Here is a 25,767-nt window from a genome sequence, read left to right on the forward strand (position 1 = left end):
GGCATTAAGATCATTAACCTTTTATAGGACTTAAAGAAATGACGGAGTAAGTTTGAAGACTACAAAGCAGTATGCTGTCAACTCGAACTGTCAGATTGAAACAGACTAAATAAAAGGAGAGGAGACCCGGGATCTGGGACCCGGGCCTGAACCGGGAGTTATCTTTCTAGCACCAGAACTCCCTGAACAGCAACCCCTGAGAAGGCTCCAATACCCTTCTTCTTTTTAGGACTGTGTAGACAACGGCCCCTGACAAGCCAGTCCGGAGCCTGCAGCGACGGTCCCCAGTCCGGAGCCTCCAGCGACGGTCCCCAGTCCGGAGCCTCCAGCGACGGTCCCCGGTCTGGACTCTCCAGCGACGGTCCCCAGTCCGGGGTCTCCAGCGACGGTCCCCAGTCTGGGGTCTCCAGCGACGGTCCCCAGTCCGGGGTCTCCAGCGACAGTCCGCAGTCCGGAGCCTCCAGCGACGGTCCGCAGTCCGGAGCCTCCAGCAACGGTCTGCAGTCGGGAGTCTTCAGTGACGAGCTGCAGTCCAGAGTCTCCGGCGGGGGTTCCCAGTCCAGAGTCTCTGATGATGATCCACGGTCAGGTTCCTCCGGCAACGATTCGTGGTCCGGAGTCTCCGGCGACGATCCAGGGTCCGGTTCCACAGAAGCGGAGGGATAAGCGTAGGGAGCATGGGCTACGTCCCGAACCGGAGCCGCCACCGAGGATAGATGCTCACCAGGACCTTCCCCTATAGGTTCAGGTTTGCGGCCGGTAGTCAGCACATTTGGGGGGGGGGGGGGGGTACTGTCATGCCCTGACCTTAGAGAGCCGTTTTATTTATCTATTTGGTTAGGTCAGGGTGTGATTTGGGGTGGGCATTCTATGTTGTCTATTTCTTCGTTTTTGGCCGAGTATGGTTCCCAATCAGAGGCAGCTGTCTATCATTGTCTCTGATTGGGAATCATACTTAGGCAGCCCTTTTTCCCACTTTCTGTTGTGGGATCTTGTTTTTGTGAGTTGCTCGTTTAACGTTACTATACTTTACGTGTCGTTTATCTTTTTTGTTTTTTTGGTGTTCATTTAATAAATTCAAAATGGACGCCTACCACGCTGTACCTTGGTCTCATTCCGACGACAGCTGTAACAGTTATTTAGTCTGAAACTATTCTCTCTGTGGATGTGTCTGAGAAAATGTTAATTGGGAGGCAGACATTTTGTTTGGTTTGGGTAGCAGATGTTTGAAGTGCTGACAAGGACACATTCTTAAAGAAATCAGTGCAGAGAGAATACCAACAGGGATGCTTGAGTTCTACTTAATTCCCCTTTTTATGGCACCGTAATTAAAATGAATTGATTTTTATGGGTGTTTTTCTCCCAGTACTCTAGCATTACGGCTCTATTAATTTATCATAGACTGTTATTCCAATCCATGCTGGGGTTGTAATAGTTTAGCTCTGGAAGATCCCCACCGAGTACAAATGGAGACATAGAGCTGAAGCCTTTATTATTTCTGCTTTCGTTCTGCTGCTCTAAAATTGATGAAATTCAATAGGAAAGGAAAGTAGCCTTGACAACGGAACTAAACAGTGAAATTGGTTCTCAACCTGTGTGTGTCATCCTTTATTAACAATGAAAGGAGTCGTAGTAATTGGTAGAGAGCTGCTGATGGAGCAGCTTTAAGACTGTAGGAATCAAATTACTGTTTTGGTTCTCTTTACGGCATTAAGATCATTAACCTTTTATAGATCTTAAAGAAATGACGGAGTAAGTTTGAAGACTACAAAGCAGGGGAGAGTATGCTGTCAACTCGGCCTGTCAGATTGAAACAGACTAAATAAAAGGAGAGGAGACCCGGGCCTGAACCGGGAGTTGTCTTTCTAGCACCAGAACTCCCTGAACAGCAACCCCTGAGAAGGCTCCAATACCCTTCTTCTTTTTAGCACTGTGTAGACAACATCCCCTGACAGGCCCCTGCAGCCGTATGTCCCTCAGTATGTTCAAAACCATGGACAACAGCCCCTGGAGCTGTATGTCACTCAGTATGTTCAAAACCATGGACAACAGCCCCTGGAGCTGTATGTCACTCAGTATGTTCAAAACCATGGACAACAGCCCCTGCAGCCGTATGTCCCTCAGTATGTTCAAAACCATGGACAACAGCCCCTGGAGCTGTATGTCACTCAGTATGTTCAAAACCATGGACAACAGCCCCTGCAGCCGTATGTCCCTCAGTATGTTCAAAACCATGGACAACAGCCCCTGCAGCCGTATGTCCCTCAGTATGTTCAAAATCATGGACAACAGCCCCTGACAAGCCACCGGAGCTATATGTCACTCAGTATGTTCAGCACCATGGACAACAGCCCCTGACAAGCCACCGGAGCTATATGTCACTCAGTATGTTCAGAACCATGGACAACAGCCCCTGACACGCCCCTGGAGCTGTATGTCACTCAGTATGTTCAGAACCATGGACAACAGCCCCTGGAGCTGTATGTCCCTCAGTATGTTCAGCACCATGGACAACAGCCCCTGACAAGCCACCGGAGCTATATGTCACTCAGTATGTTCAGAACCATGGACAACAGCCCCTGGAGCTGTATGTCCCTCAGTATGTTCAGCACCATAGACAACAGCCCCTGACAAGCCCCTGGAGCTGTATGTCACTCAGTATGTTCAGAACCATGGACAACAGCCCCTGGAGCTGTATGTCCCTCAGTATGTTCAGCACCATAGACAACAGCCCCTGGAGCTGTATGTCCCTCAGTATGTTCAGCACCATGGACAACAGCCCCTGACAAGCCACCTAAGCTGTATGTCCCTCAGTATGTTCAGCACCGTGGACAACAGCCCCTGACAAGCCACTCTAGCCGTATGTCCCTTAGAACTAGAAGCTACAGTACGCTCTAGCTAGTGTGTACTAGTTTATATGTACTAGCTAGCTGTACAAGCAACAGTGGTTAACATAATGTGCGTAGCGCACTGACACACTGGAACAAAGCTATTGACACATGCGATACACGAGAACAACAAACGTCTACAGGTTGCGCGCATATACCACTTGAGAAGCAAAAATACAATCTGAGACTCATGCTAGCTGTAGGTTGCGCTTCGAGGTTCGCAGAAGACCCGGTGTCAGCTTGCATAATCTTCAGCTGGATGCCTCTCTCCGTATTGCCCTCAGTATGTTCAGCACCATGGACAGCTCTCCAAAATAAATCCTAAAAGCTGCTTCTCACTCTATATAATTTATAGCTGCAGAATGATATATTTGTCCCTGCATGCACACACACACACACACACACACACACACACACACACACACACACACCACTTCTTTATAGATTGCAGTAAATGTCACCACTAAGTGTCTTAGCACTCAGGGGATTATGAAACTTGCTAAACATGGGCAAACAGGCCAGGGTCCTTCTCTCTCCACTACTTCCTATCAACTCTACTTCCTCTCTCCTCTCCTCTCTTTCCTATCCTCTCCTCTCCTTCCCCTCTCCTTCCCCTCTCCTCTCCCCTCTCCTCTCCTCTCGTTCTCCTCTCTTACTCATTCTCCTCTCCTCTACTTTCCCTATCTTACTCATTCTCCTCTCCTCTCTTTCTCCTCTACTCTCCTTCTCTTCTCACCTCTTCTCCTTCTCCTCTCCTTCCTCTCTCCTCTATTCTCCTCTCCTCTCATCTCTCCTCTCCTTCTCCTCTCCTCTCCTCTCTCGTTTACTTATCCTCTCCTTCCTCTCTCCTCTCCCCTCTCCTTTACTTCTCCTCTCTCCTCTCCTTCCTCTCTCCTTCCTCTCTCCTTTACTTCTCCTCTCCTTCCTCTTTCCACTCCTCTCTCCTTTACTTCTCCTCCCTCTCTCCTCTCCTCTTTACGTCTCATCTCTCCTCTCACTCCTTCCTCTCTCTTTTCCTTCCTCTCCTCTACTTCTTCTCCTCTACCTCCCCTCCCCTCTCCGTCCCCTCTCCTCCTCTCCTCTCCTGCTTCTCTCATCCTCCTCTTCTCTTCTCTTCTCTTCTCTTCTCTTCTCTTCTCTTCTCTTCTCTTCTCCTCTCTTCTCTTCTCTTCTCTTCTTTCCTTCTTCTTTCCTTCCTCTCTCCTCAGCTTTGTTTGACTGTGCTCCTGGTAAAGTCACAACACATATCTGATGCGTCTCATTTGCGGTAGGCTTTTGACTGTTGAAAGGAATCTGGCATACCCAGACAATATGATACAGGAATAGATATAGAACACAAACATAACATATAATTATAAAATTACATGCAACTGTCAGAGTGCTAGGGGGTATGTTGTGTGTGAGAGAATGTTGGGGGGTATATGGAGGGGTGTGGTGCGTCTCAGTGTGCCTGCCAATCACATTCTAAAACATGGTAATGTATTCCATTCTTGATTGACAGCACATTGTAACACATACTCAGAGGCCTTGTTCAGAACATGTACTATATATATCTTTCTCCATCTCTATATGTGTCCTTGTGGAGACCAAGGCTGCATGTATTGGCCATACACTCTCACTGAAAATAGAAGCAAATATTTATTCATTCATTGATTGAAACATCAGAGAACCAAGAGAGAGATAAAGAGAGATAGAGAGTGAGAGAGAGAGAGAGAGAGGAAGAATGCCTGAAGGATGGGGAGGGAGAAAGAGGGGACAGGAAGAGGGAGGGAGTGACAGTGCAAGGGTTAAACAGGGGAGAAGAGAGAGGTTTGGAGGCGTAAGACAAAGGGAGAGGGGGATAGAGGAGAGAAATGGAACAAGATTGGGAGAGTGAGAAGAGTTTGATACAATCAGAGAGGGAAAGATAGAGGTAGTGGTGTGGGGGCTGTGCTTTGACAAAGTGGGTGGGGTTATATCCTTCCTGTTTGGCCCTGTCCGGGGGTGTCCTCGGATGGGGCCACAGTGTCTCCTGACCCCTTCTGTCTCAGCCTCCAGTATTTATGCTGCAGTAGTTTATGTGTCGGGGGGCTGGGGTCAGTTTGTTATATCTGGAGTACTTCTCCTGTCCTATTCGGTGTCCTGTGTGAATCTAAGTGTGCGTTCTCTAATTCTCTCCTTCTCTCTTTCTTTCTCTCTCTCGGAGGACCTGAGCCCTAGGACCATGCCCCAGGACTACCTGACATGATGACTCCTTGCTGTCCCCAGTCCACCTGACCGTGCTGCTGCTCCAGTTTCAACTGTTCTGCCTTATTATTATTTGACCATGCTGGTCATTTATGAACATTTTAACATGTTGGCCATGTTCTGTTATAATCTCCACCCGGCACAGCCAGAAGAGGACTGGCCACCCCACATAGCCTGGTTCCTCTCTAGGTTTCTTCCTAGGTTTTGGCCTTTCTAGGGAGTTTTTCCTAGCCACCGTGCTTCTACACCTGCATTGCTTGCTGTTTGGGGTTTTAGGCTGGGTTTCTGTACAGCACTTTGAGATATCAGCTGATGTACGAAGGGCTATATAAATACATCTGATTTGATTTGAGGTAGATAGGTGGATATAGAGAAGTCATATCTATTTTAAAGGCAATGTTGCAATTAAATTTGCCAATATAAACAGAATATATAAAAAATGTGTTTATTTTTTCCCCCAGGGCTGCTAAATAAAAAAAATGGAGTCTAGAAATTCAGGGCTTAAAAACAAAGGGGTCATTGTACGCTGATGGTTCATATTTACTTTAAAATACACAATTTAGGGGGGGGGGGGAATAGCCCTATTCAGTAAAAGACCAAGTCCATCATTACTTTAAGGCATGAAGGTCAGTCAATATGGAACATTTCAAGAACTTTTAAAGTTTATTCAAGTGCAATCACAAAAACCATCAAGCACTATGATGAAACTAGCTCTCATGAGGACTGCCACAGCAATGGAAGACCCAGAGCTACTTCTGCTGCCGAGGATAAGTTCAGTAGAGTTACCAGCCTCAGAAATTGCAGCCCAAATAAATGCCCTCTCTTGCGCTCGAGGGTGCCAGGCTACCCTTCTTTACACACACCTGTCACCATCACTATGCACAGCAGCGCTAATTGGACTCATCTGGACTCCTTCACATTGTTGACTACCCCCTGTATATTTTTCTGTTCCTTGGTGGTGTTCCCTGTGTCCGCATGAATTGTTGTTATGTGTTCCTGTCCAGACGAAGTTCCTATTCCATTTCATCTCCTTCAGCTATTAACCCTTCACTCCCTGTACAGGATGCTCATCTCCTGGGTCTATCCTTACATGTTTGGGACAAATGCTTTAAGAAGAAAGTAAATTCCACAAGTTAACTTTTAACAAGGCACACCTGTTAATTGAAATGAATTCCAGGTGACTGCCTCATGAAGCTGGTTGAGAGAATGCCAAGCGTGTGCAACGCTGCCATCAAGGCAAAGGTTGTCTACTTTGAAGAATCTCAATTATAAAATATATTTTGATTTGTTTAACACTTTTTGATTACTACATGATTCCATATGTGTTATTTCATAGTTTTGATGTCTTCACTATTATTCTACAATGTAGAAAATAGTAAAAATAAAGAAAAACCCTTGAATGAGTAATTGTGTCCAAACTTTTGATTGGGACTATATATATATATATATATATATATATATACAGTATATATTCACAAAAATATGATTTGATGTGAAAAAGAAAAAAATCGATGTGAAGGGAAAACGATTAGCTATATTTGCTAAGCTATCCCATCTCATTGAAAAGTTGATCAAATAAAAATGCCATTAGCTATCTAGATTGAAATTGCTGGAGGAAAGTTCGCTAACATTACCATACTCCCACCAACAGTCTGAGTTTACTACCTTAGCTAGCTAAATGACCTGTAGCTAGGTTTCTTGAAAATAACAACTATATAGCTAGCTATAATACTGACTATTGTGAAACTACTTCATGGCCCTGCCTGTTTATTGATGCACTGTTTACAGAAAAGGTTGGCAAGAAAAATGCCCCTCTTGATTTCACTGCAAATAGGCTGTTGTTTTGGTACAATTGGGATGAATAGGTTTGTGCACATTTACGTTAGTGTTTCATTAGTTAACTAAGTTACTGCTAATTCTTATTCATGTTTTTGGTGTTGTTGCATTTCAGATGAAGAGGGAGTTAGATCACTAGAAAGCAGCATGCCCATATTCATAAAGAATCTCAAAGTAGGAGTATTGATTTAGGAGCAGTTTTTCCTTTTATATGACAATGATTGATTACATTGACAAAAGGGAGCTGGTCGTAGATCACTAGTCCTACTCTGAAGAAGCTTTGTGAATAGGGTCAGGGAATAAAACTGTTGCCCAATACCTTGCACAGCAGTCGTCACCACATGACCCTCGAGGTATTACAGTCCATGCTTATGAACTGAATATTGTATGTGAATTTCCACTAACAAAAGTGTTCAATAGTTCAGCAACATGTGCAGTTAACATGGCCCAGGCCACTGCCTGCAGTGACATGGGCTTGGATGGTGACACACATCTTCTTCAAGCTTCCTGACTGAATACTGGGGTCCTCAGTGGTTCCAGGAGCACTGTAGTTCTGTCCTTCAGCTGTTCTTGTCTTTTAATGTTCTGTATTATGTTATGTTCCATGTGTTCCACAGGAAGAGTAGCTGCTGCTTTTGCAACAGCTAATGGGGATCCTAATAAAATAGGAAGGGCCTTACCTGAGAGTAGAGCAACAGTCTCTCTGTCTCGCAGCCATTCTGTCAACATGTATTGTATGTAACCACTCAAATTCATATAAAGCTGTTATGACGTTGTTGTGCCATTCTTTAGTCATGTGGGATATATACACTGCTCAAAAAAATAAAGGGAACACTAAAATAACACATCCTAGATCTGAATGAATGAAATATTCGTACATTGTTGAATGTGCTGACAACAAAATCACACAAAAATTATCAATGGAAATCAAATTTATCAACCCATGGAGGTCTGGATTTGGAGTCACACTCAAAATTAAAGTGGAAAACCACACTACAGGCTGATCCAACTTTGATGTAATGTCCTTAAAACAAGTAAAAATGAGGCTCAGTAGTGTGTGTGGCCTCCACGTGCCTGTATGACCTCCCTACAACGCCTGGGCATGCTCCTGATGAGGTGGCGGATCCTGAGGGATCTCCTTCCAGACCTGGACTAAAGCATCCGCCAACTCCTGGACAGTCTGTGGTGCAATGTGGCGTTGGTGGATGGAGCGAGACATGATGTCCCAGATGTGCTCAATTGGATTCAGGTCTGGGGAACGGGCAGGCCAGTCCATAGCATCAATGCCTTCCTCTTGCAGGAACTGCTGATACACTCCAGCCACATGAGGTCTAGCATTGTCTTGCATTAGGAGGAACCCAGGGCCAACCGCACCAGCATATGGTCTCACAATGGGTCTGAGGATCTCATCTCGGTACCTAATGGCAGTCAGGCTACCTCTGGCGAGCACATGGAGGGCTATGCGGCCCCCCAAAGAAATGCCACCCCACACCATGACTGACTCAAACCGGTCATGCTGGAGGATGTTGCAGGCAGCAGAACGTTCTCCACGGTGTCTCCAGACTGTCACCTCTGTCACATGTGCTCAGTGTGAACCTGCTTTCATCTGTGAAGAGCACAGGGCGCCAGTGGCGAATTTGCCAATCTTGGTGTTCTCTGGCAAATGCCAAACGTCCTGCACGGTGTTGGGCTGTAAGCACAACCCCCACCTGTGGACGTCGGGCCCTCATACCACCCTCATGGAGTCTGTTTCTGACCGTTTGAGCAGACACATGCACACTTGTGGCCTGCTGGAGGTCATTTTGCAGAGCTCTGGCAGTGCTCCTCCTTCTCCTCCTTGCACAAAGGCAGAGGTAGCGGTCCTGCTGCTGGGTTGTTGCCCTCCTACGGCCTCCTCCACGTCTCCTGATGTACTGGCCTGTCTCCTGGTAGCGCCTCCATGCTCTAGACACTACGCTGACAGACACAGCAAACCTTCTTGCCACAGCTCGCATTGATGTGCCATCCTGGATGAGCTGCACTACCTGAGCCACTTGTGTGGGTTGTAGACTCCGTCTCATGCTACCACTAGAGTGAAAGCACCGCCAGCATTCAAAGTGACCAAAACATCAGCCAGGAAGCATAGGAACTGAGAAGTGGTCTGTGGTTATCACCTGCTAATTGCCTATAATTTCCACCTGTTGTCTATTCCATTTGCACAAAAGCATGTGAAATTTATTGTCAATCAGTGTTGCTTCCTAAGTGGACAGTTTGAGTTCACAGAAGTGTGATTGACTTGGAGTTACATTGTGTTGTTTAAGTGTTCCCTTTATTTTTTTGAGCAGTGTATTTTAGTCGAGACATCTGTATGATACACCTTATTAAAAAATAATTCACTCTGAACATGAGACTTACATTTTCTTTAGACCTTTTAAATCCTACGCTCTAAGTGTATTTGTCTTGATGTTTAAGTTAGTAAAAAATTTAACACCAACATGACAAATGCTATAAAAAAGCTATTGTTTAGTAATCTTACAATAAAAAATGGAGTTGTTAATATCAAACTTTATTGCATTTGGTCATCCCCAAAATTTGTTCAGTGAAATTCTGCAGTTAGCTGACAACAGGATGGCAGGTGTTTTGATGTGCTGCTCTAGAGTTCCATAGCCTAGAAGACTCACCTCGAGGAAAGAGGGATGGACACATGTTAGTTTTGAATAAGGTCTGGGACTTTTACAGGGAGGAGAGAGCATGAATTGGAGTCAGTACAGTAAATCAAATCCAACCATTGGTCCTGGATAATACACTAGCATCATACAAGCAGACTGCTGTAGAGAAGGGGGTTTACATAGTGCATCAAGCATACCAAATATGATTGGAGCTTACTTCTCTGTGTTCTGGAGAGATCACTGGTAGTTGGTCAAAAGGCTCTGGAGGTCCTTGGACCAGTTTGTCTCTGTAGCACCTGGAGAGAGTCGGATAGAGGTAGTGAGTGTGCTTGAAAGAGAGCCCTCACCCCTGACCTACCGCTGACCCAGGGTCTCCTGCCTAACCCTCTAATCAGTCTCTCTGACAGATAGTTACTCCAGGAGTAGACCGTTGTATGGTGCATAGGGATTCTCCACTTCTTATATGAGTGTAATACTAGCTCTTGAAATTATATAATGCAATGTAAAGGAAAAAAATAATATAATGACTTACTGACATGGAGTGCTCCCGGGCTCCCAAGTAGCGCAGCGGTCTAAGGCACTGTATCTCAGTGCTAGAGGCATCAGTACAGACCCTGGTTAGATTCCAGGCTGTGTCACAACTGACTGTGATTGTGAGTCCCATAGGGCGGGGCACAATTGGCCCAGCGTCGTCCAGGTTTGGCCGGGGTAGGCTGTCATTGTAAATAAGAACCTGTTCTTAACTGACTTGCCTAGTTAAATAAAGGTAAAATAATGTTTGTAATGTTTGTGCTGACAGTCATACATCCTGCCCATTTCTACAATTTCTCATCTTAAAATCAGATTTTAAACCTAAGCCTAACCTAACCACACTGATAACTTTATACCTAACCTTAAATTAAGACCGAAAAGCAAGTTTTGTTTTCATGAATATTTACATTTTGGACAATTTTTACTTTGTGGCTGTGGTAACTAGAGGAAACCCAACAGAGCTGATAGAAATATGCAAGTGTATATACATATCCGAGTGGCGCAGCAGTCTGAGGCACTGCATCCCAGTGCTTGAAGCATCACTACAGACCCGGGTTCAATCCCAGACTGTGTTGCAACCGACCGCGACAAGGAGACCAATGAGGCGGTGCACAATTGGTCCAGCGTCGTCCGGGTTAGGGGAGGGTTTGGTCAGCCAGGATGTCCTTGTCCCATCGTGCTCTAGCGACTCCTTGTGGTGGGCCCGGTGCAAGCACGCTGACTCTGGTCGCCAGTTGTACAGTGTTCCCTCCGACACGTTGGTGAAGCTGGCAGGATTGTGTTTCAGAGGACACATGGCTCTTGACCTTTACCTCTCCTGTCCGTACGGGAGTTGAAAAGATGGAACAAGACTGTAACTACCGATTGGATGTCACAAAAATAATGGTTATGATATACAGTATAGTATGTATAAGCTGGAAGTAGAAGCCTAAGAATTGTTGTCCATTAGTTTACTCCAATTAAGGGAGGGATGGTAGGGTTAGGGGAAAATAATAAAGGAAATTCCATGTGAATGTATAGCTAAGCTATTATAAATATTATGGCACTATGTATCATTTCACTAACAATTTCTACTTTGACTTAATCTATCATGACATCAATGACAAGATGTTCCTTATTTGACTGTAGTTAGCTGCAGATGCAGCCTGTGATTGATGCTGCATCATGCTAAGCCAAACTGCGTCCAATAGGTAGCTAGCTAGCTAAATGATAACACTATTCCTTCTAGAAGTATTGACTACAGAAAGTAGGCTTCCCCTCTGAGTTTCATCTGCAAGTTACATCTGCAAGCATTAACTCGCTAGCTACTGTCGTGGAAATATTATAGTCAATAATATTTCACAAATACTGGAGCCTGTGAGTTCAAATTGTCACGGCTGGCTGAAGGACTGGAAGGACTGGACCAAGGTGCAGCATGGTAAGCGTACATTTTCTCTTTATTAAAAATGACGCAGACAAAGCAAAGAACAAAACCGTGAGGCTTTGCGCTATGTGCCCTGAACACTTTGAAGTTCAAAGTTAACTTCCCACAAAACAGCACTCATCTTGCGGACTATCCTGAAATGTATAGTGGCCACACATGTTCTGGAAAAATCCTAATAATACGTGAGCTAACTAGCCAACATACATTGTTTTTGACATGTCACGACCCTGCTTACTTGACAGACATTCGACAGATATTTAGCTACTGTAGCTAGTTACATAATAATGGTTTATGATAATTGCAGTTGGTTCATTATCTAGCTAGCTAACTAAACTCAGCAAAAAAATAAACGTCCTCCCACTGTGAACTGAGTTTATTTTCAGCAAACTTAACATGTGTAAATATTTGTATGAACATAACAAGATTCAAAAACTGAGACATAAACTGAACAAGTCCCACAGACATGTGACTAACACAAATGGAATAATGTGTCCCCGAACAAAGGGAGGGGGAGGGGGGGGGCAAAATTAAAGTAACAGTTGGTATCTGGTATGGCCACCAGCTGCATTAAATACTGCAGTGCATCTCCTCCTCATGGACTGCACCAGATGTGCCAGTTCTTGCTGTGGGATGTTACCCCACTCTTCCACCAAGGCACCTGCAAGTTCCCGGACATTTCTGGGGGAAATGGCCCTAGCCCTCACCCTCTGATCCAACAGGTCCCAGACGTGATCAATGGGATTGAGATCCGGGCTCTTCGCTGGCCATGGCAGAACAATGACATTCCTGTCCTGCAGGAAATCGCGCACAGAAAGAGGAGTATGGCTGGTGGCATTGTCATGCTGGAGGGTCATGTCAGGATGAGCCTTCAGGAAGCTTAACACATGAGGGAGGAGGATACCTGTCCTGCAGGTGTGATGTTTGGATGTACCGATCCTGTGCAGGTGTTGTGAAAAGTGGTCTGCCACGGCGAAGACAATCAGCTGTCCGTCCTGTCTCCCTGTAGCACTGTCTTAGGAGTCTCATAGTACGGACACTGTAATTTATTGCCCTGCCATATCAGTAGTACTCATTCCTCCTTGCAGCATGCTTAAGGTTCGTTTACGCAGATGAGCAGGGACCCTGAGCATCTTTCTTTTTGTGTTTTTCAGAGTCAGTAGAAAAGCCTCTTTAGTGTCCTAAGTTTTCATAACTGTAACCTTAATTGCCTACCGTCTGTAAGCTGTTAGTGTTTTAGTGACCGTTCCACAGGTGCATGTTCATTAATTATTTATGGTTCATTGAACAAGCATGGGAAACAGTGTTTAAACCCTTTACAATGAAAATCTGTGAAGTTACTTGGATATTTAAGAATTATCTTTGAAAGACAGGGTCCTGAAAAAGGGGCGTTTCTTTTTTTGCTGAGCTAACTAAGTGTAAAACACAGCTAGCTAACTAGCTAACCTACTAGGACATTAACAAAAACATAGTTTTCTGACCAACTAGACAATACGACTCATTTTTGCCTACTCCCTTCTATAGGTCTTCTTCTAGTTTCAAAATGATATGACTGTTGTCCGATTGAAAAATAGGGGTAGGGTTGTGGTGAATCGAAGGACAATGATTTTAATAAGAAATCTTAGCCAAATACATTTAAACTCAGTTTTTCAACTGTAAAAATTAGAAAAAGAAAAAAAAGTTTGAATCACCACTAACTGACCTAATGTGAAATGTCAGAAAAATAGTAGAGAGAAGGATTTATTTCAGCTTTTATTTCTTTCATCACATTCCCAGTGGGTCAGAAGTTTACATTCACTCAATTAGTATTTGGTAGCATTGCCTTTAAATTGTATAACTTGGGTCAAACGTTTTGGGTAGACTACCACAAGCTTCCCACAATAAGTTGGATGAAATTTGGTCCATTCCTCAAGATAGAGCTGGTGTAACTGAGTCAGGTTTATAGGCCTCCTTGCATGCACACGCTTTCAGTTCTGCCCACACATTTTCTACAGGATTGAGGTCAGGGCTTTGTGATGGCCACTCCAATACCTGGGCTTTGTTATCCTTATGCCATTTTGCCACAATTTTGGAAGTATGCTTGGGGTCATTGTCCATTTGGAAGACCCATTTGCAACCAAGCTTTAACTTCCTGACTGATGTCTTGACATGTTGCTTCAATATATCCACATAATTTTCCACCCTCATGATGCCATCTATTTTGTAAAGTGCACCAGTCACTCCTGCAGCAAAGCACCCCACAACATGATGCTGCCACCCCCATGCTTCACGGTTGGGAAGGTGTTATTCGGCTTGCAAGCCTCCCCCTTTCTCCTCCAAACATAACGATGGTCATTATTGCCAAAGAGTTGTCACATCCTGACCATAGAAAGCTTTTATTTTCTATGGTGAAGTAGGTAAGGCCGTGACTGGGGGGGTGTTCTAGTTTATTATTTCTATGTGTAGTCTAGTTTTTGTATTTCTATGTTGGCCTGGTATGGTTCCCAAACAGAGGCAGCTATCTATCGTTGTCTCTGATTGGGGATCATATTTACAGTGGGGCAAAAAAGTATTTAGTCAGCCACCAATTGTGCAAGTTCTCCCACTTAAAAAGATGAGAGAGGCCTGTAATTTTCATCATAGGTTCACTTCAACTATGACAGACAAAATTAGAAAAAAAATGCAGAAAATCACATTGTAGGATTTTTAATGAATTCATTTGCAAATTATGGTGGAAAATAAGTATTTGGTCAATAACAAAAGCTTATCTCAATACTTTGTTATATACCCTTTGTTGGCAATGACAGAGGTCAAACGTTTTTTGTAAGTCTTCACAAGGTTTTCACACACTGTTGCTGGTATTTTGGCCCATTCCTCCATGCAGATCTCCTCTAGAGCAGTGATGTTTTGGGGCTGTTGCTGGGCAACACGGACTTTCAACTCCCTCCAAAGATTTTCTATGGGGTTGTGATCTGGAGACTGGCTAGGCCACTCCAGGACCTTGACATGCTTCTTACGAAGCCACTCCTTCGTTGCCCGGGCGGTGTGTTTGGGATCATTGTCATGCTGAAAGACCCAGGCACGTTTCATCTTCAATGCCCTTGCTGATGGAAGGAGGTTTTCACTGAGAATCTCGCGATACATGGCCCCATTCATTCGTTCCTTTGCAAGGATCAGTCGTCCTGGTCCCTTTGCAGAAAAACAGCCCCAAAGCATGATGTTTCCACCCCCATGCTTCACAGTAGATATGGTGTTCTTTGGATGCAACTCATTATTCTTTGTCCTCCAAACATGACGAGTTGATTTTTAACCAAAAAGTTATATTTTGGTTTCATCTGACCATATGACATTCTCCCAATCTTCTTCTGGATCATCCAAATGCTCTCTAGCAAACTTCAGATGGGCCTGGACATGTACTGGCTTAAGCAGGGGGACACGTCTGGCACTGCAGGATTTGAGTCCCTGGCGGCGTAGTGTGTTACTGATGGTAGGCTTTGTTACTTTGGTCCCAGCTCTCTGCAGGTCATTCACTAGGTCCCCCCGTGTGGTTCTGGGGTGAGATCTTGCATGGAGCCCCAGATCGAGGGAGATTATCAGTGGTCTTGTATGTCTTCCATTTCCTAATAATTGCTCCCACAGTTGATTTATTCAAACCAAGCTGCTTACCTATTGCAGATTCAGTCTTCCCAGCCTGGTGCAGGTCTACAATTTTGTTTCTTGTGTCCTTTGACAGCTCTTTGGTCTTGGCCATAGTGGAGTTTGGAGTGTGACTGTTTGAGGTTGTGGACAGGTGTCTTTTATACTGATAACAAGTTCAAACAGGTTGTTATGCAGGTGAGTGAGGACCCAAAAGCGGTTTAACAGAAACAGAGTCCTTTAATGTCCAAACACAGGGAAGACATAAATCCTCTTCAGATGTATCGGTTGACAAAATAGACAACCCGCAGAGAGGGCGACAAATAAATCATAAAGTCCTCTGATCTTTACAGGAGAGTCCCATTCTAGCAGCAAAGGAGAATAGCAGGGTTAGCGGCAACAGACTGCTGGTCTCTCCGGGTAGGCGCGGGTTGTAGAGGACAGAGGTACCTGATCACACGTAGCATCTGATGAAGAGGCAGATTACGACAGGACGGGACAAGGGTGAAGCAAACGAGAATCTGACAAAGACAGAAGCAGAAACAGAGAGAGAAATAGAGACCTAATCAGAGGGAAAAAAGGGAACAGGTGGGAGAGAGTAAACGAGGTAATTAGAGGAGATGAGGAACAGCTGGGGAAGGAAAGGGAGAGAAGGTAACCTAATACGACCAGCAGGGGGAAACGAAGTGAAGAGAAAGAACAGGAACAAGACATAACATGACAATACATGACACAGGTGTCATTAATACAGGTAACGAGTGGAGGACAGAGGGGCCTCTTAAAGAAGAAGTTACAGGTCTGTGAGAGACAGAAATCTTGCTTGTTTGTAGGTGACCAAATACTTATTTTACACCATAATTTGCAAATAAATTCATAAAAAATCCTACAATGTGATTTTTCTCATTTTGTCTGTCATAGTTGAAGTGTACCTATGATGAAAATGACAGGCCTCTCTCATCTTTTTAAGTGGGAGAACTTGCACAATTGGTGGCTGACTAAATACTTTTTTGCCCCACTGTAGGTAGCCTTTTCCCACCTGTTGTTTGTGGGATGATGTTTTCGTATTGCTGCTTTTGAGCCCTACAAGGCTGTACGCTCGTTTGTTTCTCTTTATTGTTTTGTTGCTGGTTCACATTTAAATAAAATATGATGAACCCAAATCATGCTGCGCTTTGGTCTACCCATTTTGACGAGCGTTACAACAGTTCTATTTTTGTTTCATCAGACCAGAGGACATTTCTCCAAAAAGTACAATCTTTGTCACCATGTGCAGTTGCAAACTGTAGTCTGGCTTTATTTTATGGTGGTTTTGGAGCAGTGGCTTCTTCCTTGCTGAGAGCCCTTTCAGGTTATGTTGATATAGGACTCGTTTTACTGTGGATATAGATACTTTGTACCTGTTTCCTCCAGCATCTTCACAAGGTCCTTTGCTGTTGTTCTGGGATTGATTTGCACTTTTCGCACCATTGTACGTTCATCTCTTGGAGACAGAAAGCGTCTCCTTCCTGAGCGGTATGACGGCTGCGTGGTCCCATGGTGTTTATACTTGCGTACTATTGTTTGTACAGATGAACGTCGTACCTTCAGGCATTTGGAAATTCTTCCCAAGGATGAACCAGACTTGTGGAGGTCTACAATTTATTTCTGAGGTCTTGGCTGATTTCTTTTGATATTCCCACATTGTCAAGCAAAGAAGCGCTGAGTTTGAAGGTTTCCCTTGAAATCCATCCACAGGTACACCTCCAATTGACTCAAATTATGTCAATTAGCCTATCAGAAGCTTCTAAAGCCATGACATCATTTTCTGAGATTTTCCAAGCTGTTTAAAGGCACAGTCAACTTAGTGTATGTAAACTTCTGACCCAGTGGAATTGTGACACAGAGAATTATAAGTTAAATAATCTGTAAACAATTGTTGGGAAAATTACTTGTGTCATGCACAAAGTAGATGTCCTAACCGACTTTCCAAAACTATAGTTTGTTAATTAACAAGACATTTTTGGAGTGGTTGAAAACCGAGTTTTAATGACTCCAACCTAAGTGTATGTAAACTTCAGACTTCAACTGTATATATATATATACAGTATATATATATATATATTTATATATGTATATATATATATAGCCTAAAAAAATAGCAAAGCACCATAAATGAATCATGGTAATAAATGGCTTATCGATAACAGTCATGCTAAAATGTTCATGCATTCCAATGCAAAATGCTAACACTAGCGGGAGCGCGAGCTAGCTATCAAGCTCAACACACAGTAATTGTACACAATAAACCACCAAACTTAGCTCCACATTATATGACACAGATCTCAAGGAACTTACGTTGAGATGCACGAACAATTGAACATCAGACATACAGGGATTCAGTCCAGAGGAGGAAAAGATCAGCAGGAGGGAAAATAGTGGAAGTGCTCATCATGATGGGGAAAGCAGGTTTCTGACCACACAGCGTGCTGGGGTCATAAACTAACTGAAACTGAAGTCCTGGGAATCAAGGCGACTGACAGGCTGAAGGAGATGTGGTGATAAGTATTTGGCGTGACCTTGACCACTAAGACACTAACACAAGTGTAGGTCATCTGAATGTGGTGGTCCTGCCTGACTAGAACTAACTAGAAGGGATGGCTAGAATCGGCTGACTGAAGCTGTCTGTTTTAACACTGGTGCTTCATTGTCAAAAGAAACCCACTTGCACACTTCCATCTGGTGCAGCCAGGCAGTCCAGAAGTGTTCGTCTGAATCGACGTCAAGCCTGGATAACATTCTATTTCAGATGTTTATGGTGCGCGTGGAGCCCAGAAGTCTAGAATTGATTACTTCTCCAATTTACAATGTCATATTGAAAAAATAAGTGACATATCAGACTCTTAAATATATGCATGGTTTTAAAGTGAAACATGGGCTTTAATCCAAAGCCAAGCATTGGGATTCTTTAATCTGCAGGAAGAGAATATCCGATTCTACTTGACCCAGGAGGCTCCACAGATGGTACTGAGAAAACATGAACACCGCTAATCCCCATCAGTCTCTCTGAAAGTTTGATCACATAGAAAGAATCACTATAATTCATTGTTACAACAATAATAATAATAATTTGAAAGGGAAGTGGCTTTTGAAGTTTTCTGGAATAGTTGGGAACACACTGTGAGATACATATTTTTGTTTTAAAGATGCTTAAAATTATGTCTATTTTTAATAGGTTACATTGTTCTCTGTGATGTTTGATTTTAGAGATACTTTATTATAACACAATTATGACACATACCGGTAATGATGTGTGGTAGATTAGTATTATAAAATACTTGTTTTCCTACTGTGTATTTAATGTGACTGACAGGCAAGCAGATAGTGCATATGAAGCATAATACTCCTCTATTCTGCATCACTTATCCACATACAGGGAGCTATCAACACGAGGTAAAGTATATCCAGGGAGTTATCAACACAAGGTAATGTATATCCAGGGAGTTATCAACAGGAGGTCGTGTATATCCAGGGAGCTATCAACAGGAGGTCATGTATATCCAGGGAGCTATCAATAGGAGGTCATGTATATCCAGGGAGTTATCAACAGGAGGTCATGTATATCCAGGGAGCTATCAACAGGAGGTAATGTATATCCAGGGAGTTATCAACAGGAGGTAATGTATATCCATGGGAGTTATCTATCATATCCAGGGAGGAGGTAATGTATATCCAGGGAGGAGTTATCAACAGGAGGTCATGTATATCCAGGGAGCTATCAATAGGAGGTAATGTATATCCAGGGAGTTATCAACAGGAGGTAATGTATACCCAGGGAGCTATCAACAGGAGGTCATGTATATCCAGGGAGTTATCAACAGGAGGTCATGTATATCCAGGGAGCTATCAATAGGAGGTAATGTATATCCAGGGAGCTATCAACAGGAGGTAATGTATATCCAGGGAGCTATCAACAGGAGGTAATGTATATCCAGGGAGCTATCAATAGGAGGTCATGTATATCCAGGGATCCAGGGAGCTATCAATAGGAGGTAATGTATATCCAGCTATCAATAGGAGGGAGGTCATGTATATCCAGGGAGCTATCAACAGGAGGTAATGTATATCCAGGGAGCTATCAACAGGAGGTAATGTATATCCAGGGAGCCATCAACAGGAGGTAATGTATATCCAGGGAGCCATCAACAGGAGGTAATGTATATCCAGGGAGCTATCAACAGGAGGTAATGTATATCCAGGGAGCTATCAACAGGAGGTAATGTATATCCAGGGAGCTATCAACAGGAGGTAATGTATATCCAGGGAGCTATCAACAGGAGGTAATGTATATCCAGGGAGCTATCAACACGAGGCAATGTATACCCAGGGAGCTATCAACATGAGGCAATGTATATCCAGAAAGTAATCTCTCTCTCTCTCAGTTTGATCTGAAGCAGAATGAACTCATGAAAAGACATGACCTCTCAGTATTATTCTTAGTAATACCCATGATGTGGTATTATGGTCAGTCAAGCACACAAACAAACAAAGACACACACAACAGCCTGATCCTGACAGACATATGCACTGTTACCATAACCAGGGGTCTGCAACCTGTGGTTCTACTGTAGAGCCCCGTGGGGCTCTTTAACTGCCCCTTTGTTGCTCCATGACGATCAATAATTCAAGCTGCGGGAGGAATGAGATTAGAACAAAGATTCTCTGTTTATTGACACAAATCATTAACTATCTCATCTCAGGTACAACACACATCCAGCAAAAGCACAAAAAGAGTGAAAAGCCATTGTCCTCTGCAAGGTTTTTTAAAAACATTTTAAACAGCATTATCCTTTGCTAGCTGAGTGGGAGGGGGAGATACATTTAACAGCATTACCCTCAACTAAAAGGGATACTTTAGTTAACAGAATAGGGTGATGATAATTCAGTTGAAGAGAGAAGAGCCGTAGGACTGAACCCAGGTCTCCAGGATACATTACTTATATATTCTATTGTTTTGTACTCTTCTGAAAGAAATGAGCTGGATATGAGATAGGTTCCTCCCACACGGTCCAACTAAACATAGACAGAAAAGCAAAGCCGGTGCCAACAGCAAGGGGGTGATACAAGAACATTAAAAAAAGCCTCCGACTGGAAAAATAAACGTTCTAAAAAAAAAAACAAGTGAAAAAGCAAACATTTTTGCAACCAACCCCCCCACATCCCTCTCTTTTATAGGTACAGCATCATATAGCAAAAAGACATTCAGAAGGTAGCAGACCAGAATGGTAAAAAACACTCATGCAAATCAAGGCTGTTTTACACAGAGTCACAAACAACAGGAAAGTCTTTGGACGGGATTCAATCCAAGAGGCACGCTGTGGCGCAGTTGACAACACGGCTTTTAAAGCCAATGTTCTCGCGTTTGCAGAGATTGTATTCACTGAAAACACTGCTGATATTGACTCAATTGGAAATTCCTTTTAAATGTCAAGTGCGCTACTACACAGCTTTGATTGAATACCGACCTACTTCTCGTACAGTACAACAGTGTGCCCCAACAGTCAGTGCCTTCAGGGAGCGTATTCAAAAATCGTCTCAGGGTAGGAGTGCTGATCTCGGATCCGACTTGCCCTTTAAATCGTAATGAATAAGAGGGGGAACCTGATCCTAAATCAGTATTCCTACTCTGAGACACTTTGTGAACACAGGCCCAGGTCTTCTCATGGATGTTGATGATGTTGTTGTTAACTTGTTTACAGACTTCTTTATTTGCTACTGAAGGGATAAAAGGGATAGAATGTGTGTGTGTGTGTGTGTGTGTGTGTGTGTGACAGACAACTGGTGGTTGTAGGCTCTGTGGTCTTCTGCACACCATATGCTGGTTCACCCCACCATTCTCCAAATAATGTCCCAGTTCTCCCAATTTTACCCCTTATCTGTCCAAAGGGCAAGGTTCTCCCTCTCTCTGTCTGGGGGCCAATGGGGGGTCCTGGTTGGCAAACAGTTTATAACCAATCCCATAGTCCTTTGCTAGGACCTCAATGATCCCCATAGAGTAAAGTCCAGGAGAGAGAAGGGAGGTACTTCCTGACAGTACTTCCAGAGACAGACCCAGAGTCGCAGAGACAATCTTCCATGATGGTTACTAGCCATTATTTAAAAAAGAAAGGCGTGATATTTTTTTGGCATCTGTTATTTTCAGTCCAATATATATTTTTGAACTCTAGATGTATCATGTTCCCTTCCATTTTAGTAAACAGTTCTCTTTTTAATTTCAATCGATGTGCACATTAATTCACGTTGTAGTTCCAGTCATGGTTGATGTAATCTCTCTAAAGACAGTCTTATGATATTACATACTACATATGCTGCTCTTTCCATAAAGTCTTTCTCTTCTAGATATACAGTATATTCAAATATAGGATGATCTCTCTCTCTATTCTCCATATAGTATATTGTAAATAATACTGTCTCCATAGTTACAATTCCTGTGAGCTGATGACATGGAACAGTGTGACATTGTACAGAACCTGGTGTCCATTGTTCCATGCGTAGAGCGCACGGTCCCGAGGGTTGTAGTCAAGCATGGAGATATGGGAGTACTTGTTCTGGAAGGCGATGTCTATGTACTCGTACGTGGAGGAGTTAGTGCTGTAGGCGTAGTACACCTTGGTCCCTCCAGAGTAACCGTTGGTAACATAGAGAGTACCACAGATCATGAAGGCTTCACCGGCGCTCCTCTTGGGGTGGTTGGTGGTCCAGCTCTTGATGATCTGAAGCGTGCTAGGGTTGAGCTTGCTGATGACGATGTTTCCAGCGTTCTGATTGGTGGCATAGACAGCCCAGAGCCCACCCTCATCCACCATGAGGTCGATGTCGGAGTGGCCGCCCCAGGCATAGTGATACATGTTGTTGTAGCCGGCGTTGTCCAGCTGGCGTGACTTGCTAATGGCGGAGGTCTTGAAGTCAAACTTGATGATGATGTGGCTCTGGAATTTGTTGAAGTAAATGGAGCCGTTGTAGACCACCTGACCCGTCCCGGACCACGGGTGGGGGAGGCGGTGAGACGTGAAGTTGTCCGTCGTCATGAAGTCCGCCATGGACTTGTACTCCCGCACGAAGCGGTTGTTGTGGTAACCGTCCATGTACCACACCTAACAGACGGAGATACAGACGAGTAGAGAGGAGGGAGTAAATATTAACTCAGAGTCAGTAGCAACTGTATAATACAAACAAGATAAAACACACCCTGCAGTCCTGTTAAAACCCTCCTATCAAACTCCTCAATGCACCATTATGTAGATGGACGCTATATACATGTGGATCACGCATAATTTCAGACTGTAAATCAAATCACACTGTCAACAGAAAGCCTAATTAAATGGGATGCTTGACTCGGAGCAGAGCAGGGAGCAGTGCTCCTGCCTTCTGCTTCAGAATACAAACAGTCAGGAATGACAGACAGCTGCAGGTGGAGGCAGGCCGGGGCCCCACAGGGATAATGCGATCATCCCGGATAAAAGGCTGCCTAGACCATTTCCTCATTGTTTTTTTAATTCGGCAAGTCAGTTAAGAACAAATTCTTATTTTCATAGATGGCCTACGAACAGTGGGTCAACTGCCTTGTTCTGGGGCAGAACGACAGATGTTTTACCTTGTCAGCTCGGGGATTTGATCTTGCAACCTTTCGGTTACAAGTCCAATGCGCTAACCACTAGGCTACCTGATGCTCCATTTGCTCCATCCCCTCCTCCTCCAACCCTCCAAGTTCTGACACACCTCAACTTTCCCATTCCCCCTCCTGACAATCTGATTAGCTAATGGATCTTTGAGAGCCCGGATGTAAGGGCCTTAAGGGTCCAGGAAACACCATCACCAACCTTTAATGTTCTCCTCTTACAGAGAGAGAGAGAGAGACCCACACAAACAGACCCCCCCGAGTCCCAGTCCTAACCAAATTATGAGAAAGCAAAAAGAGAACTATATGACACTGGAAAGAATCAACAAGAAGCAGAGCAAACAATAATGCTATCTGGCCCTAAACAGAGAGTACACCGTGGCAGAATAACTGACCACCGTGACTGACCCCAAGTTAAGAAAATCCTTGACTATGTACAGACTCAGTGAGCATAGCCTTGCTATTGAGAGAGGCTCTCGCCATGTGCACACTGCCCACAAAATGAGGTGGAAACTGAGCTACACTTCCTAACCTCCTGACAAATATATGACCATATTAGAGATACATATAAAATTAAACATTGATAAACTCCCATATCTGTTAAGCGAAGTACCTCTTTTTGCAATCACTACAGCAAGATTTGTGGCCCGTTGCCATGAGAAAAGGGCAACAAGTGGAGCACAAACAACATTGTAAATACAACCTATATTTATCTGTCTTCCTGGTACCATTAGAACACATTACACATGGTCTCATGGATACATGGCACACATGCATAGCACATTTACCATCCAGCTTAGCTACCTTGCCTTTAAATGATTATCTTGCCTTACTGTACACTCTCAGACACTCTCACACTACCTTGTATCTCACAAGCAGCATGGTCCAACGTTACACAGAGAAACCAGAAGTATAGAGCAATACCAGAGAGACCCACATATGTAACATGTGCAGTTTTCCTTCGTTGTACAGATGATATTATGACTATGACGGTCATGTATGTTTATGTTTGCGTGTGCTTTATGGATTTGTACTATAACCTCTAAACCCCAGATCTGTATACAGATCCATGTGTACGTTTTAAAGTCATATAAACATTTTGGCTGACAAATAAACATCTTGGCTGACACCATCCCTTCATTAACGACCTTGCTGTCAGGGCTCGGGTATAAACCATGCATTTATTCTCTGCATTTGCATTTTAATGTGTTTTAGTAATAAAAGCTTTGTCTGTCTATTCCTCCAACAGATGCCCAGCCTATGAGAGCTAACTCAGACATGGCCGTTTAGTAGAAGGAACGGAACGGACCGACCGGACGGACGGACAGACGGACAGACAGACATCAAAGCTTCTATTAAGGTCAGATTCTGAAGAGGCAACTCTATTATGGGTGTGTCAGGACTCTTAACAGCCTGGCCTCTTCAACTGAGTACAATTAGTCATGTGATCTGAGTAATATAGGCTGCATCCCAAAGGGCATTTTGATCTGAGCCCTATGGGCCATGGTCAAAAGTAATGCTCTATATATGAATAGGGTGCCATTTGGGATACAGTCAATGAGTATAATGTAAAGCACTTAGTGTGATCTTCCAGTAGCTACCGCCCGTAAAACACAGTGCCAAGGTCAGGAAATCATTACCTTAATGTAGCTGGGCTTTAGACGCTACCGAGGTAAGGAAATTATTACCTTAATGTAGCTGGGCTTTAGACGCTACCGAGCTCAGTAAATCATTACTTTAAAGTAGCTGGGCTTTAGACGCTACCAAGGTAAGGAAATTATTACCTTAATGTAGCTGGGCTTTAGACGCTACCGAGCTCAGTAAATCATTACCTTAATGTAGCTGGGCTTTAGACGCTACCGAGCTCAGGAAATCATTACCTTTAATGTAGCTGGGCTTTAGACGCTACCGAGCTCAGTAAATCATTACCTTAATGTAGCTGGGCTTTAGACGCTACCGAGCTCAGTAAATCATTACCTTAAAGTAGCTGGGCTTTAGACGCTACCGAGGTAAGGAAATCATTACCTTAAAGTAGCTGGGCTTTAGACGCTACCGAGCTCAGGAAATCATTACTTTAAAGTAGCTGGGCTTTAGACGCTACCGAGCTCAGGAAATCATTACCTTAAAGTAATGTAGCTGGGAAATCATTACCTTAAAGTAGCTGGGCTTTGACGCTACCGAGCTCAGGAAATCATTACTTTAATGTAGCTGGGCTTTTGACGCTACCGAGCTCAGGAAATCATTACTTTAATGTAGCTGGGCTTTTGACGCTACCGAGGTAAGGAAATCATTACCTTAATGTAGCTGGGCTTTAGACGCTACCGAAGTGTTAAAGAGGGGTAATTGTATTTTCTCCATGTTCATGGACGGCTGAAATGTGTGTGTGTGTGTGTGTGTGTATACCCTGGTATCTCCTTCTGGTGCCGCAGGGTCAGTCATCCAGGATCCGAACCGGGATCCAGACGTCTTGATGGTGACAGGATCACTGATGCCCGTCAACTTACCACACGCTGTGAAGGAATAACCAACATAGAAATATCTCTCATAGATACTGAATATCATTCTCATAGATTAAACACGGCATCTGTATGATTCATATTGGCTAACATGCTCTAATAAAGAAATTATATTGTACTTACACATAATAACATAATTTACAAATTCATATTCACTCAGCCTTCATTCACAAAAGAACAATAGCATGTGTGTATTGTTGTTTGTGTCTATGTCTAGGCCTCCATCTGTCTGTCATCCTCAGAGAATAAAGGTAATGGTCTTGGGTATTCTGTGCATTATGTTTGTCTGAGCGATGGAGGGTGAGAGAGAGAGAGAGAGAGAAATGGGGAGAAATGAGGAGAGAGAGAGAGGATGAGAGAGAGAGAGCAAGAGAGAGAGATGGAGAGAGAGGGGGGAGAGAGATGGGGGGAGGGAGAGAGATTTGATTGTTGT

The 25,767-nt window shown here is 43.8% G+C and overlaps 1 protein-coding gene across 3 annotated transcripts in view; it reads right to left on the minus strand.

Annotated features, from left to right (window-relative positions):
* Positions 1–19,841: 19,841 nt before the first annotated feature.
* Positions 19,842–25,767, minus strand: part of LOC115122128 (noelin-like) — a 31,749-nt gene continuing 25,823 nt past the window's right edge. For all 3 annotated transcript variants that reach the window (XM_065017353.1, XM_065017352.1, XM_065017351.1), the window contains exons 5-6: positions 25,222–25,328; positions 19,842–22,294 (exon numbers count right to left, since the gene is read on the minus strand). In XM_065017353.1, coding sequence (XP_064873425.1) covers positions 21,620–22,294; positions 25,222–25,328 — 782 coding nt within the window. In that variant the 3' untranslated portion in view covers positions 19,842–21,619. The remainder of the gene's footprint in view (positions 22,295–25,221; positions 25,329–25,767) is intronic.

The sequence above is a fragment of the Oncorhynchus nerka genome, linkage group LG4, assembly GCF_034236695.1.
Source record: "Oncorhynchus nerka isolate Pitt River linkage group LG4, Oner_Uvic_2.0, whole genome shotgun sequence".
Classification (NCBI taxonomy): Eukaryota; Metazoa; Chordata; class Actinopteri; order Salmoniformes; family Salmonidae; genus Oncorhynchus; species Oncorhynchus nerka.